This window comes from Schistosoma haematobium, chromosome 3 (assembly GCF_000699445.3).
Source record: "Schistosoma haematobium chromosome 3, whole genome shotgun sequence".
NCBI classification, from domain to species: Eukaryota; Metazoa; Platyhelminthes; class Trematoda; order Strigeidida; family Schistosomatidae; genus Schistosoma; species Schistosoma haematobium.
This window is the reverse complement of record NC_067198.1, coordinates 32,645,662-32,665,161: the sequence shown is the minus strand read 5'-3', so window position 1 is coordinate 32,665,161 and position 19,500 is coordinate 32,645,662. Positions and strand designations below refer to the sequence as shown.

The following is a 19,500-nucleotide window of genomic DNA, read 5'->3' as shown; positions in this document are numbered from 1 at the left end:
AGTAGTCCATCTGAAACATGTTGCAGACTACAGTTTCAACTTAGAAAACTTTTTTCCAAAAGTATCCCGAGTTGTAAAAGATTTAGGAGGACTGGTACCCTACGATTTGAAGTCATACGCTGACTGTGGCAAAAATGCTTTTCGAGTAAACCTTACACTGATAACATTGAAGCTCATTTTTGGCCAGTTTGACGGTAGAACTTTCCATATTATCTTCAGCAGTTTTATTCATCCCCATTTTAAATACGGAAAAATAGTGTTTCCTCCCTCACTCCAAAAGGATAAGGACACTCAGGAGTGTATCCAACGGCGAGCAACAGAATCAGTCCGTGGACTCAAATTCAATTCTTGTGAAGAGCGCCTCCAATCACTAAACCTTTAATCATTAGAGTATAGGCGTCCTAGATTTGACCTTCTAATGGCTTACACTATCCTTAATACTTCTGGACATCCCCTTTAAACACCTACTTAAGTTTAGCTCCAACATAAAACTAAGGGGTAACACCCAGAAACTAGAGACACAACACAGCAGAACGGACAGTAGACACACGTTCTACTCTTTAAGAGTCGTCAAACACTGGAATTTGCGACTTCCTAGGAGTCATTTAAGAGGCAACTTGACTTATTCCTAAGGTCTAAGGATAATATCTTATTAAGACTTACCAATTGTTTTTTACTCTGTTATCGTTAATATATCTAGGTTCCTGCCTGAAGGTATTTATGTTTCACTGCTACTAGACGAAGAAGCCCGTTAGGCGAAAGCTTCTTCTATTCCGTCCACAATCAATCGAACCATTTGAACCATTGGATCCGTGCGCAGATTTCAAATGTGGCGTTGAAATCTGTTTTGTATCTTTGGTTCTGTAGTTCTCTTAACTATGAGTAATTTCGCTTCCTCTGCATTTTCTTGTGCTTTTAAAAGCTGGAAGACACATGGACGTGGATTGTTAAGTATGTTTTACTGCTTTATAGAGTGATTAGTTGTTGCCCGCTATGGAAATAATGCGTGGAGTACGTACGAAAATCTAACACTCTCACGGGTTTCAGACGTTGATGTTCACGAAGATTGCAACATTTCAGGGCATTGCAAAACGGCCGAATGCCGCAAAAGTAGTGAGTATTTTATATCAAATTTTTTTCATGCAGTATATACGGGGAATCGTTTTTTGCCTAAATATCCGATGATAAGCCTTATTTCCCGGTATCATGAAGCAAATTCAAGTGCTGTGTGATTAATACGTCCTGCTCCTGTCGTTTCGATCCCATGTTTATGAAGAGAAATGAGTTTTTGCCAACGAATTGTGGTGTTTGTGGCTGAATAGGCGAGACTGATTTCTAGACAAACTAGTCAGGTTTAAAACAACAGGTGTTGAATTTGGAGAGAGTTTAATTCATTCGTTTGACTAACAAGCATATTGGCACTATAGCTGAAGTCCGTGATGAAAACCCTTCCTCCAATTCCTAACCCCGACGTCCATTTGTAAATAATAACCCTAATTCCTTAAACTGCTATATATGATCATCTCTTAACCATAGTTAGTAGGTAATCAGCCTGAGGATTTCTTTAGCGTCCCTTTAGGATCGTTCGAAATTGGTCTCATCAGTCAATCGGTTATGAGCAGGTAGGTTCAAGCTTATGATTTTGACCTTATCCCCACCTTTTTAGATTTTTAAAATTCTAAAGTAAATTTGTGAGACCGGCTTTTTGATCAAGGTGTTTTAATATGCTTCTTAATACATGCACATGCGTCTCATAAGCAAACAAGTAGTATTAGTTTGTATACTACTAAAAAGGGTTGAAATAGTCCTATGGAAGGTTTCAGTAGTTAGCTCTTACTTTTAAGTCATTGTAAACACCGAAAAACGTCTAAATTGTCTGAAAACTTCTTGGTCCCGAATATGTCATGCTTGTCAAAGTTTCTGATTTTGCTATGCATTACATTGACATTTCTTACCACTCGCCCCGTGTGACCTAAATTCTCATGGTATTGGTTTACACATTCATTCTTATTCATTTAAAACTACACTCTGGCTGTTACTAATCATTTTGTGTGACTTAACTTTCAAATACTTCCACGAATTCGATGTTCATCTTGTTTCGCTAATGTGGTGTGGCAACTTGGACTGATGCATATATGTGCCTGGTCCTACGTTGCAGCTGACTGAATACTTAAATGTTCTTGTTAGTGAACCATTAGCGGCTCTAATGAACCTTCAATCTCAAGTGAACATGTTGGTTTCGTTTGGGAAGGTTCCTATTGATTAAATGCTTATGTATTAAGTTTTTCTATGGAAGCTATTTTTACCCTATTTCTGTACCTGGAATTTAAACGTCCCTCATCTTTTGTAATTCTTTCTTGAATCCTTGGTATTCGAAGATTACTTGTAGCATTAAGATAGGTATTGATACTTATTATCATTCGTCAAGAAGGGATGCATTGTAATTGTGTCGTCAACACGCTAGAGTCAATGATTGATGTTTTCATTCAGTCCTCACGATTAATTTCCCATTTTCTGGAGAAGTACATAGTTGCGCTATTTATGTTCAATTATGACCTTTCCACCGATCGTTGAAATAAGTTAATACATTCGCTATATGGCTATAGGTTGTGGTTATAAGTGTAACAGAATCAAATATTGATAAGAGCGATATTTCACCATCTTATTATTGAAATAATGAAAGCAACTCGTGTAGTTAAAGAAATAATGCGGTCCTTCAAAGTTTTTCTTTTCTACGATTTTTGTTTACCTAAACCATACAATCGTACTTAGTTAACTTTATTTGCCGAAATATAGTCTTTTGTAGAATAAAAGTGTTGAATATTTAAATAACTTGAAGTTGTATCTTGTCATGAATTGTTTACGAAAATCAGATATTGAGAGGTAATGTAATAGTCGGCTAGTGAAAAAGTGGTAAGGTGGAGATAATTGTCCACTTGATAACTATAAGGAATGGGATAATTAAAAGTCATAATCATTGTTAATTATTAGTTTTGAAAGTAATTGGAAGGAGTGGAAATAAAGTGAAGATGGTAAGTGATAAGTTATAGTAGAGAGGAAGGTTAAAACCATGAGTGAATGAGGGGTTGAACATACTGTTTTTTACACAGAAGCTAGGCTTAAAACGATAGATAACAAGAGCTTCTTATGTACATAAGTTTTTCGTTTCTATTCCTTTTGTATGTATGATTTTAAAGGTTTATGGTCAAGCGAAATGACCAGAATTGATTAGATGCTCGAAAAGTGGGCTTTTGACTGACTTTTGTAATCCTTTGGAAAGCTGGACAGGATAATGTTAGGTGATGCGTTTCGAAAGAGCTGTTATAATTGGCCGGTCGGGTGGTAAACCCTCGAACTTTATGTATCAATAACACTTCTTTGTTTCCTTCTGTTTGACTGTTTGGTTGTTAGACACAGTTATATGGGAAGTGATCACTTGTGAATTAACAAGATAACCCAGTTAGTAACAGATGATTAGCGGTGACGTCGAGAAAACAGAACTAAAATAAGTGAATCCATACATAACATATATTTTGTTCAGGAAAACCATTGTGTTTCGTTCTTGTCTCTAGTTGTTCGTTCTTGTCTTTATATTTACTAGGTAAAAGTCAAAACCCAGGGGGACCTTCAGAAGGTAGTGGTTCCCTCAACTCCGCCAATGTGAACCATCATAGTATCGGTTCTAAGGAACGTCTTGGTGGTGCTGGAGGAGGAGGCTCTGGAAATGGCACTGGCTCTTTCATAAGATGTAACAAATGTGGTGGTCCTTTAAAATCTCTTGATCCAAAAGCATCATGTAATTGTTTAATGTTGATTTATTTAGACTGTTTTCAAGTTGGTTATTTAAATCTATTTATTTTCACTTAAGATGGTTTCAGAATGCTTTCTCACCATAGTTATGTTTTAATTGCAACTACTTTTACTTTGACCATCACTTACGAGTACGGGAATACAAAATTGTGTTTTGCAAGTGGATTGAAGGGCGAAGTATTGGTGGTAACCATTGAAGTGTAGAATAATAGAAAGGCAATTGAATCGAGGACATTTCCCAATAATATACCGATTAGAGTTGTTACATCTTTTAATCATTACAAATAAAACGAAATATAAAAAGAATGCCATTCATAAGTAGTGTGGGACGTAAAACGCATTTGTATCAGTCTAAATTATATTAGTTAAGCAATATGAATGCCAAGTAGTAGTAGAAAATGATTACTTTAATCTACAAGGACGAGGAAGAAGCCATACTGAACGATATTAATTCACGTATGAGTCACTAGCAACAAGGTAACCAAAACCGTGTACAACAGTTTCTTCTTTGGCAACTGCTTTTTACAATTCACATCAAATATTCCTTATTCAGCTGTTGAATCATTTAGTGAAACTTGAACAATGTAAAATAGTTTGTATGAGAAACTTTCCAAGCCGTATTCATGCTCAGTTTTTGCTTAGTATCTTTGGTGCTACCATAATTTAAATTTCTTTGATATGCATCTTGTTCATTTCCTCTTTTCGCTTTGATGGAATGAGCATCTGTACCAGGTCCTGTGTTGATTATCACTAACCGATTTGAGACAAAAGGCTAACATGAATTCCTATCTGGTTATAAACTTGTATATACTATGAAACAATTCTAAAGAATCAGTGACGACCCAAATCATTCACGTATAATTGTTTAAGATACCTCAAAAAGTTATGTTTTATCATAATACTCTAAATTCTAATCTCTTTATCATCCTCTGAGAACATATAAGCACCGTTTGTTTTCGTCCTTTTTTCTATTATTTGTTTCAGTTTAATCCTTAATTGCAATATAACGTAGCAGTAACGTTTATAACATATGCGCTGTGTGAATTCCAGTCTCATGATAGACATGCCTTTCATAATGTGTTTGAGAACGTAACCTATTGGTGTACCAAGAAGTATAAAATTTAAATGTAAATATAAATTACTGGTCGTCTGAAATCATTTATTGGCACCTATAGGGTAAGGTTTGCCAACGCGTATAATGATTAGAATTTTGATATACTAAAGTATTTTATCAGTATATTTTAAAAAATGTGTAGTTTATTTATTCCAATGCAAACGCTCCATCCAGTATTTATAAAAGAGTAAAAATAAGCAAGTTCGCGGGATCGGATAGTATCACTAGACACCAAAGAAAATATGGCTTGAGGCTCAGTTACATAAGTTGGTATGTAGTTACTGAGTTTCACTAAGTTACATTTAGTCTCCCTAATTATTTACTATGAGTATTCGTTATGCATCATAAGTAACCAATTTCGTAAACAATTATAAATGATTTTACTAACTTCATAATTAATTATATACACTTTTACAGATATATCACGTTTCATGGAGTGTGAAGCATGTGAACAACTCTACGAATTAACAGATAAGAGTGATCTCTCATCATTTAGTAATGTAGACGAAAGCCGACATCTTTCGCTCGTTAGTCCTAAGGAGGCAAGTCATTCTTTGTGCAAATATGTAGTCTTTTTAATACCTTGTTTACTCTTAATTACTAGTTTCGTATTTACAGTTTTTAGTGTCTATGACGCTATTGTCGCGATATATTGTAGTAGAATATCTTCGGGATTATTCCTATACTTCGTATATCACTCGTCCTGATAACCGTCATTATAATAATTTCCCAACAGTGTTTACATTTCAGAAGCAAATACAGCTTATTTTCGCTCACCACAGAACAAACGACCATCAAGCACGATGCGAATACGAATATGAATGAATGAATAGAAATTAAAATGCACAGATTTATAAGGATGCAAATGAGTCATCATGCGTTTTAAGTAATTGACATCTAGGTTAGTAAGAGGAATATATGTGTGAACTGTAACACATTCTCAATCATCTATGATCATACAACTTACTTATGCCTGTTATTCGTGAAGGAGCATAGGCCGCTCACCAGTACTCTCCATCCAACCTTGTTTTGGACAATCCTTTCCAGCTCCTTCTAGTTGTTATTCATCCTTTTCATATCTGCTTCTATTTCCCGACGTAATGTGTTCTTTGGCTTTCCACTTTTCCGCTTCCCATCAGGACTCCAAGTTAAGGCTTGCCTCGTGGTTCAGTTTGATGATTTTCTCAATGTATGTCCTATCCATTTTCATCGTCTTTGTTTGTTCTTTCCCGTAGTAGGCTGTTGCTGACGGTATCCGACCAATGGATGTTGAGTATGTTGAGGTATACTGCTGCAAACGCTGATGCTACGCAGACTGTCTTCACCTATATCTGTTGGCGTGTATGAGATAGAAGGACTAGGTCTTCTACAAATTCCAAATTCTTTAGTTGCATGAGAGCTGTCCATTTTATCTTGTGTTTTCCCTCAGATGTCGAGGTCTTCATAATCCAGTCGACCACCAGAGGAAGGAGAAAGTGGAAGGGAGAGAGTAGACAGCCTTGTCTGAGTCCGGTCCTTATTTGAGATGCATCTGTCAGCTGTCCTCCATGCACGACCTTGCACTGTAGTCCGTCGTACTAGTTCCGGACAACTGACAATCTTCTCAGGAACTCCGTAGTGTCGAAGAAGTTTCCATAATGTCCTCCTATCTACACTGTCGAATGCCTTTTCATAATCAATGAAGTTGATGTACAGTGACGAGTTCCACTCAACTGACTGTTCGAGGATGATCCGTAGTGTCACAATTTGGTTTGTACAAGACCGATCCCTATGGAATCCAGCTTGTTGTTCTCGAAGTTAGACGTCTACTGCTTCTTTCATCCGGTTCAGTAACACTCTGTTGAAGACTTTCCCTGGTACTGACAGTAGTGTGATTCCTCTTTAGTTTTCACATTTGCTCAGATCTCCTTTCTTTGGAATGTTGATGAGGTGTCCTTCTTTCCACTCCATCGGCACTTGTTCCTCCTCCCAAATATTTTTGAATAGAAGGTGAAGCATGTTTGTAGTTACTTCGATGTCTGACTTCAGTGCTTCGGCTGGTATATTGTCGGGTCCTGCTGCTTCCCGCTCTTGATTTGTCTGATGGCCATCCTGATTTCTTCGGTCGTTGTGGAGGGATATGTATAGGAAGGTCTGTGTGTGCTGCTTCGACGTCCGTAGGATTCAATGTAGCTGGTCTATTCAAGAGGTCCTCAAAGTACTCTACCGATCTGTTCCTCTGTTCTTGAATTTCAGTAATTGGTCTGCCTTCTTTGTCCTTGACAGGTCTCTCTGGTTTGCTATATCTGGTGCCCCCTTGTACCAATATTTATGTGTTCAAATGAATAAAAAATAATAATATATCTCTCTGCTAGTTTCTTCGTTGTATCATATAGTTGTTTCATATTTCCTTGTCTTGCAGCTTTTTCTGCCGTCGTTGCTAGTTCTTCCACGTATTTCTGCTTGTTGGCTTCAATGCTCTTCTTCACTTGCTTGTTTTCTTCTGTGTACTCAGCTTGTGCTTTGGCTTTCTCTGCTCGTGTTCGGCTGTTATTAATTGCTGTTTTCTTGTTCTTCTCTTCTTTGATCTTGTTCAGTGTTTCTTTAGAGATCCATTCCTTATGATGATGCTTCTTGTGGTCCAGAACCTTCTGACATATTGAAGTTAATACTTTTCTGATACCTTTCCAGTTGTCCTCCATAGTAGTTTCTTCTTCTTTCAGTAGGTCCTGTAAAGCTTGGAACCTGTTGTTGAGAGCTATCTTGAATTCGTTGAGTTTGTTGGTATCTCGTAGGAAGGCTGTATTGAACCTTTGTAGTGCTGTTTGTCCAGTTGTCCAGTTCTTCTTTAGCTTCAGTTTTAAATTGGCCACAACTAGGTGGTGATCTGAAGCTATATCAGCTCCTCTCCTGCTTCTCACATCTTCCATTGTTCTTCGAAATTTTTTATTGATTCAAATATGATCTATCTGGTTCTCTGTGGTGTGGTCCGGTGAGATCCATTTAGCTTTGTGCATACGTTTGTGTAGAAATATTGTGCTGTCTATAACCAATTTGTTGAATGCACATAGATTTGTAAATCTTTCCCCATTTTCGTTTCTCTCTCCCAGTCAATCTATGTTGTCCCATGATATCTTCATATCCGGTGTTGTCTATTCCGAGTTTGGCGTTTAGATCTTCCATCAGAATGTTGAGGTCCTTTCTTGAGCATTTCGCTATGGTTGATTGCAGCCTCTCATAGAATCGATCTTTATTGTCGTCATTGATATCATTGGTGGGTGCATAACATTGGCTAACATTCATTGTGATCCCCTCCTTCTTTGTTTTGAATGATGCTTTGATGATTCTGGATCCGTGAGATTCCCATCCAACAAGTGCATTTCGTGCTTGTTTGGATAGCATTAGAGCAGCTCTCTGAGTGTGTGGAGCATTTTCCTTTTGGTGGCCGAAGTACAGCATCATCTCTCCCGTATTTAGCCTTTGTTGTCTAGCTTGGGTCCAATGGGTTTCGCTGATTCCCAGTACTGCCAATTTGTATCTCCTCATTTCCGTTGTTATTTGACTGGTCTTCCCAGTCTCCCACATTGTCCAGACGTTCCATGTACCTATAAAAATTGTTGCTCTGGTTGTTAGGAGGGGCATCAACCTCGTGGCTTCCGAAGGAACTTGGCTTTCACCATTAAGCGTCATAATTGTTCTAAATGAAGACCTTCTAACTCCCAGGGCAAAGTTTAAATGGTTTGAATTATTTTTTCTGGTTGGCGTTTTTTTTAACGAGTTAGTTTTCTACGGGATGGGGTCGCTAACCCCATGCCCAACTCTCCTCCTTTACTCGGGCTTGGGACCGGCAGTAACTCTAGAAGGGCTACAGATGGAGTTATGATCAAAGAAGCCTGGGCATAATAATAGTGCGGTTGTTGCCGACACAAATGAGACTTGAATAAGTTAACTAAAAGGCTCGATAAATCTAAACATGTACAAACCCGAGTTTCGGTGATGACAGTAAAATAAAATGATGGATTAGTCGGATTAATTCTTTCTATCCAACTGACCCCTGTAGTCTAAATAAGAATAAAATCGGTAAGTGGTTAGTGCTAGAGATCATAAGAGTTTCGGCAATAATAACCATATATTTCTTGGCAGATATGAAAGTCATTTATGGTCCACGCTTGTTAGCACATCAGTATGGTGTATGTCTACGATTTCGAGCGAATGTATGTGTTCCAAGTTTCAAATGTACACTGCTTAAGCACCCTAACCATTAACACCAGGACTTTCTTAGCGTAAACTAAATCACTGTAGAACTAAACGATGAAGTTAAATCGGTTTCCCAATGATAATTAGAATATTTCGTTATTCATCGAATTTCAGCAGTCACTTTCCTCAAATATTCATTCGATAATTTTAATTTTGTTACATTTGACGTGTGTAGGGGTTGGAGTAGTAATCCAACACATTGTTGAGTTCTTTTTCTGTATAATTATTCCGTTAGATAAAATTTAATACCCTGTAATATAGCTTACGGTTAGTAGTTGTACAGGTATTTTTTACAGACCATCTATAGATCTAATAGGTTATGGTTAATGAAATTGTGCTGTGTACCGACGGTGAATATCTAATGTACAGATTATAAATATCCTGGAAGTATGCAAATGTTAGACGCATGCGTTTCATAAACATATAGCAATACTCTTTGACACGATTATAAATAATGATTATTGACTGGGTATGTTTATTACCTGATGTCTAACAACGTCTAAGTGCGACGTTGCAAGACCTCTTTGTTAAATATCAACGTGTGATATGTATGTATGACACTGAAAGAGTATCTGGATGCTTAGAGAGCCAGTATATTTTTCGTAAAACTCCATTTTGTCTTACTTTATTTGAGACTGCAATAGCTTAGTATATAATATTTCACAGGCCTTCAAAAGGTTATTCACTTTTAGTGGAAATTATGGTATGCGTTACATTTTCTTTAGATGTTATAAAGTTTGAGAGGAAAAGAGTAAGTTAGTCTATGAAGTTGGAAACCCTTAACAGCAGGTGACTTCACCCAGTCACGGTTTACCGAAATATACAGTGCAAATTAGTATAGAACTATATTGAGCAGTGTGTTTTCTAGGTTAATTAGAGCCACTAAGATGTTAAAAATCAACAGTTGTAAACCTTAAGTGGTTTTATTCGTCCGTTTATTTTTTCTGTTGTCAGTTAGCTTATTCGTATTGTTTTTTTCTCCTTATAAATGGATATTAGCCAAAGAAATATTGATTAACCACCAATCACCTGATTTTTTCGAAGTAAATCTTTTGTAGGACTATAGTTCGTCAATAGTAAATATATTTTCTGTGACATTGTGATCAATTTGGCATCAGCTAATGTTATATATCTTAGTGGAATGAACTTTCATCTAGTGGATTTCGTTGTCTTATTCAATATAGATTATGCACATTAACGATTGCATCATACAATGCTAGTTACTGTTCAAATAACTATAAAACCTTGTCCTATATTTTTGGTCTGTTTACTCAAGGTTGAAAAATGGTTGAGATGGAAAACATTATGCTTTGATAGAAGCCAATTCATCCTTGTTTATCATATTCATGAAGTTATACGTTTTTTTGATCATTACGTGTTTGAATCTTGGTTCACTTAAAAATGATATTGTCCATCATTAATTTGCCCTGATAAGATGATCTAATATGGAATATTTGACGTCTGTAAATTGTTCCTAATTATTAGGTCTTGGATCTATTGTGTCTTATTAGTGACAAATACAATTGACCTAAAGTAAGCTCTGTTGGTGAGTTGTAGGTGCTGTATAACTTCTTTTTTTCCCAACCCAGTCGCAATTAAATATAATTTGTAAAAAGAAAAGGAATATGAGCTTTCTAGTAGTGAAGTGAAGACAGACTAGAGAATCGAATAGATTTTCTCACCATTATTACCACTTCAAATAATTCATTTAATGTATTTGTTCCATATATTTGTTTATTGTCATTAGAAATGTTCTCTTTACTCCGATTTATATTAGATACATCAATACTTAGATCGTTATGTGATAGGTCAAGATAAAGCCAAAAAAATTCTTGCCGTCCAAGTATATGCTCATTACAATCGTATACAGTATAATCGGTCACTGGCTACCTCGGAAGATAATGGATTTAATTCAAATAATTTAAACTCAGGGACAAATGAAGCCAAACCTACTGTAAATAATCATTATTCCCCAAATGAATTTTCGGGTACACGTTCTTGTACACCTGTAAATTATCAGAGCAGTTTAAGTCAACCCTCTGTATCTGGTACGAATATTTGACTTGCGTTTGTGAAAGTTGTCCATGTTCTTTGTATCTATTTTAAAGTGATTATAAACACGATTTCGTTTTCAAATTATTTATTTATTTGAATATAAATACTGGTACAAAAAGGCACCGAATATATATGCGCCACACAAGTCACTTGATTTGTGTGTGGGCTGTGATACTGCCCGGGTGCCCAGACCGAAGCAGGTGGTCTTCTTAGGGGGCCACACCCGGATCCTTCGACCTAAAGGTCTGATCCACAAGGTAGTGGAGCAATGTCAGGAGATGCAGTACCATAGTAGCTGGTGATCAATGATTGGTTTATGCGCCATTTGTTCCCTCAGGATCCTGGTTTCCATGTGCACCATTGGTTTGGAATAAGGGTTTCTCAACTCCCCTAGGTGGATCCTCCATATCCATCAACCCGCTTAAAGCGCCGGACATTTACTTTTCGTCCATTCAATTTCGTAAACAACACTTCCTTCGCGAGAATTCAGTGAGTAGGACTTCCCTAGCAATCGCTGTTTACGCGTAACCATGTGAGAGCATTTCGAGGAGATTTGACCCCTCTCACCCTCGGTCTTACCAGGGCATTTGGGGGCTTTTAATTTCCTGAGACAAAGAGTTTGTCGTGGTCGGAGTATTCACGTTCAAATCGAGAATGAAATACAATTTGCTTAACTGTCCTCACATTCCAAACCAGAACTAGTGAAGGAACAATGACAGAGGAATCCATTTATTCAACAATTACAGCAAGTTTATTCACTATTACAACAATATTGGCATGATGTCAATAACAACTCTCTAGATAACACCAATAAAAATAAACATCGTGCGTACTTTCGTTTGAAATTCTCACTGACTATGAAATCCAACCACAAGATGTACACCCAGACTCAATACAAACCACGAACAAAACCACAATATGGGGGTGCTGGGGCTAGAAAAGGAAATGTTAGGACGACTAAACAAGATCAATGGTGTCAACACATCTCCGTTGACAGAGATCATGCTAACAAGTCTACTAATTATAACATTGTGTATTAAAAATTCCAGATGAAATAGTTTGTTGCAAACAAGGAAATTACACCTGATTAATTGATAAGAGTTGCTACTAGCATCGTTATAATAATAACAATGGTAGTAATTATTATTATTACATTCTCTCCATTGGAAATTAATTATTAGTAGTGATTGACCCAAAATATGCGGTATGTTTAAGTTTTAGTTTTAAATAATTGGATTTCTAGCGCACGCAGTCTAATTTTAATATGGTCGAATCGTTAATGATGTAGACGAAAGATAGATCGTACTTACATGGTATATGTTCTATTGACAAATCCCGTTAACAGCAACGCATGTATCAAAAGTCGGATATAAGTTTTTTGAATGTTTGTGTTTCATTTATTTATTTCAGTGGACAGACGAAGAGATAAAAACACAGAAGACGAGGGTTTCTACTTAAAATATTACTCATCATAAGCGTTAATATGGCTCAAAATAGATTATATCATGGGGCGACAAGGAGATAGCTATTGGGTAGAATAATGAATGTATAGACAATCAAACGCACATAAGACGCATAAGTGTGGATTTGTAAGGACAAATGTATGAGGTATACGTGCTGAAGGCCACAGTTTCTTATGGAAATAGTAGTTGTTAGGATAGTAGGAATGAATTACTAGTCACATGTTGGCTGAATTATGAAAGTTCTTCCAAAAGTTAGAGTTCATCACGCGTGAGTGTAAAATAACACAAAAGTTTCTGAAAAATTGCCAGTCCTTGTAAAAATTAGCAATAATCTCATCAACTTATTTCATTTCGGTTTCTGAACAACTGACCATTCTTGTTTGTTTTTGTATTTTATTCTTGATAAAATAACTATTTCATATCATATACAATCATTTTGATTTGTACTTAGTGAACTCATTAAATGCCGATATTATTATTTTTTTTACATTCTATGTTTATCTTCTTGAACTCAACATACGCACATTCTACTTATTTTTAGAATTATTTAATTTGTCACGCAATGGTTCACTTAGTTCATCGAAAAATCCATTTACACATGGAGGTAGTCCAACAAGTTCATTTCCATTTCCAATTACTTTAGAAAATTTATCTGATATGAAGGATGATCGAGAAAAACATCGTGCCTCACGGATTCTTAAAGATGATGTTGATCGTCCATTAAAATTGGAAAAAAGCAACATTATATTGTTAGGCTCAACAGGTTCAGGTAATGTGGATTTCAAAATTATTGATTTTGGAAAAATAAGTAATTCCAAGTCTGTTTTATGTGAAATAGTTTTTGTCCTTTTTGTCCTTCTTTTTTTGGCGTAGGTGTATACACTCTCTGTTTTCCCTTAAACTATGAGATTAAAATTGCTTCATGTCTTTCTTTCTGCGAACTAATTCTTTCTTCCTGTACCATGTCCTTATATGAAATCTTTCTTTTATATATCACCACCACTGAATGAACTACTTCTATGAATCCGCTGTTCATCTTGTTGTGTTAATGAATTATGGCAACTTGGACCTATACACATATGTGCCTGGTATATTTTGTAGCTGACTGACTGAGTTCTCTGTGCTTCATCACTCAATCAAAAGAAAAAAACTTTGTACGATTAAGTAAATTTATTATTTATAAATATTCTGACCGTTTACACACTGTAAATGTGTGTGTGAATAATTAAATAATTAAAAAAGACAAATAATTATATTAGTTATTTATTTGTGACATAGTTAATCATTAACATTAATAACTTATGGAATGATTTGCTCAGATGAGAATGGGGACATGGAAACTTGTAGTAGTGGGTTGTATTGCTATATAATCCATTTATCTACAATTCATAATACTTTTACACGTTAATAACGCTTTTTTATTAGTATACTTCAAGTAAAGTAACGTACGACTTGTAGCATCAGTTCAATATTTTGGAAATTTAACTGATTGGTATGGTGAGTCATAACCTTATTGAACATTCACTGTCTATTATAATATTAAAATACTGGTAACAGCATACGACTCAATACTTCATGTTTGTTCACTTAAAAATGATACATAAATTGTTCCATATTCCAGTGAGAGTCATTTCTAGGTCTCTGGGATAAGTATTGAATAAACAATGGGTTGTAATTTGTATTCGACAGGTGCAGAGAAAGCAGAACATGAGATGTGGGTGGTTACATTCTTAAGTGAATTAGTTTGCATTTCTTTTATGAGTATTTGTCGTACAGCCATTTTATGGTATTTTTTTAAAAACAATCCTAATTGTCACTGGTCTCTTGACACATTAATTTCTCAGTGCAACTTATGAATTAGTCTTAGGTAGACTACTATTGGAAATTTAGAAGCGCTGAATGACCGTCTTGTCCTAATATTGGGACTCCTCAGAAGCGAGCATCCAAGACACTTCACACGGGGATCGAACTCAGGACCTTCGATCTCCCACATAAACGCTTAATATCTAAACCATTGTGCCGGGATACAATGATATACATGTTTAAATTCAATCATATGCTCACTAGTGACTAGCTTCAATATATAATTTCTGGAGTTTCAATGAAAAGCCGTGACCGATGGATTTCAACCGCGTTGTGTATGAGACACTTATCCACCCCAGTCAGTGGAACATGGCCAGGGAATATCGTGAATTGATTAAAGTTAGACATTTACTATCTCACGTGCGACACAAATTGAATTCATTGGTCACGGCCTCTCACTAGAACTCCAAGAGTTACATCTTGAAGCTAGTCAATAGTGAGCACATGATTTCTGTTATGTTTTTTGAATTGAAAATATACTCGAGTCAGTTAATCATATAAATGAATCACCAACTTTTGTGGCAGAAGTGTTATTTATGTACTTAAATTTTGTAGGTTATAGTACAGTTTAATCTTGTTTTTTTTAAATTGTTCACTCGCCAAAATTAAGGATCTCGGTCCTAAAAGGTACTTGCTCCTGCTTGTTTCACCATATGGCTCTTCTTTTTAAAGACTTGGAAAATTGGAGATTTTATTGGTTCTGTGAAAATGATATAGTTGTGTTGGAGAACTTAGTTCTAACTCCTTGGACGACATAACTTCGATACATTGGGTACCTAGTACTTGCGTCTGAAGGTGAGGTGTGCGTATAACATCTTGTTTGGTTGTTGGTGGGAGTTTACTGATTCACTATACAACCAAATAATCATTACCTTTTGTGTCAACAATTTCTTATAATATTCCCAGCCCTATCTTTTGGTGATGAATCCGATGACGTGTGAGATATATTAATTAATGTATCAAGATTGGTATCAATGCTTACTTCATGTTTCAAATAATAATACTTCGTTTATCCTTTTTTAATCTATATTTTAAAAATGAAACAATGAACCATAGTTACAGAATTTACTTTGATTAATTTATTTTCTTCAAACTCTTAACATGATCACGTATTTTCTTATCAGTGTGCTCTTATCCTTTTGGCGTATGAAACATTCCATATGATGTATAAGTATATTATAATCTCAACAACGCTTGAAAATTTTGGATTTTGTTATTTTTAGGCAAAACACTGTTGGCCCAAACTTTGGCTAATTATTTAAATGTACCTTTCGCTCTTTATGATTGTACAAGTATAACCCAAGCTGGTTATGTTGGTGAAGATGTCGAATCAACCATTGGTAGATTATTACAAAATGCAAATTTCAATGTGGAACTTGCTCAACAAGGTATAGTGGTTCTAGATGAAATAGACAAAATAAGCTCTAAAACTGGGCATCATCATGCTGCACGAGATGTCAGTGGTGAAGGTGTTCAACAGGTGATATATATATATACTTGGTTGTGATATTTTGTATTACTTTTTACATGTTGAGTAATGTTTCTGATATAAAAGTTTTACTGCCGCAAAATGCTTCGGTGCAGGAGCCTTGGGTGGGGAGAGTCTGCAGATGCTGTCTGCGAAATTGAAAAGACGCAAAGTGATTGTCTGGATCTTAAACCGATTTGGTGGATACAAATGACCCATCTACAAGAGTTGAAAAACCCTGATCCCAAACTAATGGTACACACGGGATCCACTATCCTAAAGTAACAAATGGCGTATACAACTATTCCTAATCACCGTATATTATGGGAATGCATCTCCTAACGTTGCTCAACAGCCTTGTGGATTAGATTTCTAGTCCACAATTTCTGGGAGTGCTTCCCTATACAAACCACTTGCTTTGGTTTGGGCGCCCGGGCAGTATCCCAGCTCTCACAAATTTTGTGTGATGCATATATACTTTGGTCCGCCTTTGTATCTGTTTCTAAGTTATAATAATAATAGTTATAAAATTTTACTGTAGTTAGTTTGTTGCTCGAATAAAAAAATATTTTAATTGGTTCTTACTACTGCCGCTACTTTCGTTGTTAACACAATATTTATGTGAAATAAATGCTTGTTTGATGTTTTTTCCCCACTATCCAATTATCTATTTCTTATTTCTTCTTCAAAAACCATATTTATAGGCTATGTTAAAACTGTTAGAAGGTTCACTTGTTAACGTACCTGATGTCAAAAGTCCGCGTAAATTACGTGGTGAAACTTTCTTAGTGGATACAACCAACATACTTTTTATAGCCTGTGGTGCATTTAATGGACTTGACAAGATAATTAGTCGACGAAAACATAAAAAGGTTTGATTGGTTTCTGTTTTTTTGTTGTTCTAAAAAAATTTCCTTTATCTTACGTTTTTATTTCAGGTCATCTGAAATACTTAATTTGTGTTGTTCTTAATATACCCGTAGATCTAGTTGAACACTAAGTTTTATTCACCTGTATTGGTTGGTTAAATTTTCCCATTGGTTTTAAAACTGCAATTGATCAGTCACATGGTATGTGTACGTCGTGTGCGGGTTGCCCCGATATCCTCATTAAGTTACACGCACTTTAAACAGAGACGAATGATGGCTAGCAGTGGAACCCAGGAGGACATTTAGTTCTATTGGGGCTCTGGGCGCCCGTGCATCCCAGAGGTGATGTTGACTCCAGGACTCGATATCTATATATGATTTCTCTTCATTTTTTTACATTTATACGTTTCAACTATGCTCTCGAAGTGTATCGTAGTGTTCTGATTGAAGAAAAAGAAATTCAACTTTCCTATTGGAAGAATCTAAGTTGTGATGTGTTCTCTTCTTTGCTAATAGAGTCCAACAATGTTCGTGAATGCATTTAGGATGTGAGCACTTAGTTTTATTGGTGAATTCAGTTTAACAGGTTCAGGTGAACTGATGCCAAGATTACATTAACTAGTGAGAGGGCTGTCAAGTTGTATGTATTCATTTTAATAAAAGGTTTTCGTACGTAGCTAACCATAGTGTACTATTAATTTAGCATTCTACTATTTACTATTCATATTTTGGAAATAATGATCGACTGTTGTCATCGGTTGATGACACACACTGATCTAAGTGACTCGACATCACGTTCAGTATGTTGAGATGTAAGGTGATGGTTGGAGGTAGTCTATAGGGAACTAGATTCGGTGCCGTTTGTCACTCGTTACCAAGGTGATCTTCGGAAAACTGATACTCCTCGGGGGGGGGTCGATCCAGATTCACAGTCAAAAACGTTTTCGCTAAGCTATTCGGGTAGACCTGCAGGTTTGCTATGTATTTTTCAGTTAACTGATCACTGAGTAGTGACCAATATGACATATCTGCAACTTGATCAATAGAATTCGAAGGACTTAAAATCTATGACATTGGTTGCTACTTAGTGATCAATCAATTGTAAATACATCTCACACCTGCAGGAGGTCTACCCGGATAGCTCATTGGTAACATCTCTGATTGTGGAGCTGGATGACACAAGATCGAGTCCTCCAAGGGTCATCGGTCCCCCCAAGATCATCTTAGACGAGTGCCAAACGACACCAAACCTAGTTTCCTATCGATTATCTGGAACCATAACTTCATACCCGGAAAAATATTTCTGTATAATACTCTGTTTGATATCGAGTAAATTGGACTATCAGTTTGTGGTGATGTTAGTTAAATTGATCTAGAAGTCATTTCCTAATATTACTGATCAGTAGTAGTATCCCTGTAACTTTTTTCCACCCAAGTTAATAAGTTTTCAGATTTTTGTAGTTTGAATTCACATTCACCTACGTTCTTTGTTTTAATTCAAATCTTAGACTATTGGATTTGATATGTTGACATCTTTGAATGAATCGACTACACAAGATAATTACACTTCATCAGTCAATCCAAATACGACAGATTTTGTAAATTTATTTCAAAGTTTTGAAAGTTCAGCTCATGAAGAAAATGCTGAACGTGATAAATTGTTACAAGAAGTTGAAGCTAATGATCTTATTACTTATGGGATGATACCGGAATTCGTTGGTCGTTTCCCTATAATTACTGTTCTACATTCATTAAATGAAGAAATGCTTGTCCGTGTTCTTACAGAACCACGTAATGCACTGATAAAACAATATCAATTACTTTTTAATATTGATGGTGTAAGTGTTAGTTTTATAATTACTGTATGATCAATTAATTTCTCTCACTTTATTAATTATGCTTAAAATATTCTGAATTGAAACAATAGTGCACTTATTTACATGTATGTGCGTGTTTGTGGGATCTAACGAAGAGATGTTGATCAATTATACGAACACAGAAGCTGGCACATATTCACAACGGTTCAAGTTGCCACAGCACATCAGCATAGTGAAATGTCAGATTACTACAAGTTGCATCAATATTAATAGTAGTAGGACCGATTAGACATAGATTCGGTTCGAGAAAACAATATAGATTCTTTGAGTAAAGTTATTTATACGATCAAATGTACACTGCAGTTTATGTCATAAACATAAACAAAGATGAAATTTTAAATGTAAAAATACATTTGTTAGTAAATCGGTGTGTGTCGTAATATGACTGTGAAACTACTAGTTGAAGTAGCAGTAATATCAATCAGTAACATTCCTACATCAACCATCATCATGCGTCGAAATGAAAGGTGGTTGGGTATAGGCATAATTCATGTGTCTCAATAACTTCAGTCGACGAAGATTCACTACCGCCTCATTATTCGATTTGTTATCCTTACCTGGTCACCATACATGAGCAGCAATATTATTCTCTCGTAGTTGTACTGGTCACAAATGTGTGTGATACTTTTCTAACATTTTTATTTCTCGACCATAGTTTACTACTTTATTGTTTACTAACAATAACAAAAGTGATAGCAGTAGAACTGTTTAAAAGGCAGTATATCCTGATCAGGAGTTTTGGAAC

At 35.9% G+C, this 19,500-nt stretch overlaps 1 protein-coding gene across 1 annotated transcript in view; it reads left to right on the top strand.

Annotated features, from left to right (window-relative positions):
• The first annotated feature begins 812 nt into the window (after nucleotides 1-812).
• The window catches only part of MS3_00005563 (uncharacterized protein), a 43,986-nt gene continuing 25,298 nt past the window's right edge, over nucleotides 813-19,500 (top strand). The window contains exons 1-7 of the mRNA XM_051213652.1: nucleotides 813-951; nucleotides 982-1,113; nucleotides 3,602-3,796; nucleotides 5,342-11,208; nucleotides 13,220-16,021; nucleotides 16,714-16,881; nucleotides 18,387-18,716. Of these exons, the coding sequence (XP_051069643.1) occupies nucleotides 16,717-16,881; nucleotides 18,387-18,716 (495 nt within the window). The 5' untranslated portion in view covers nucleotides 813-951; nucleotides 982-1,113; nucleotides 3,602-3,796; ... (1 more) ...; nucleotides 13,220-16,021; nucleotides 16,714-16,716. The remainder of the gene's footprint in view (nucleotides 952-981; nucleotides 1,114-3,601; nucleotides 3,797-5,341; nucleotides 11,209-13,219; nucleotides 16,022-16,713; nucleotides 16,882-18,386; nucleotides 18,717-19,500) is intronic.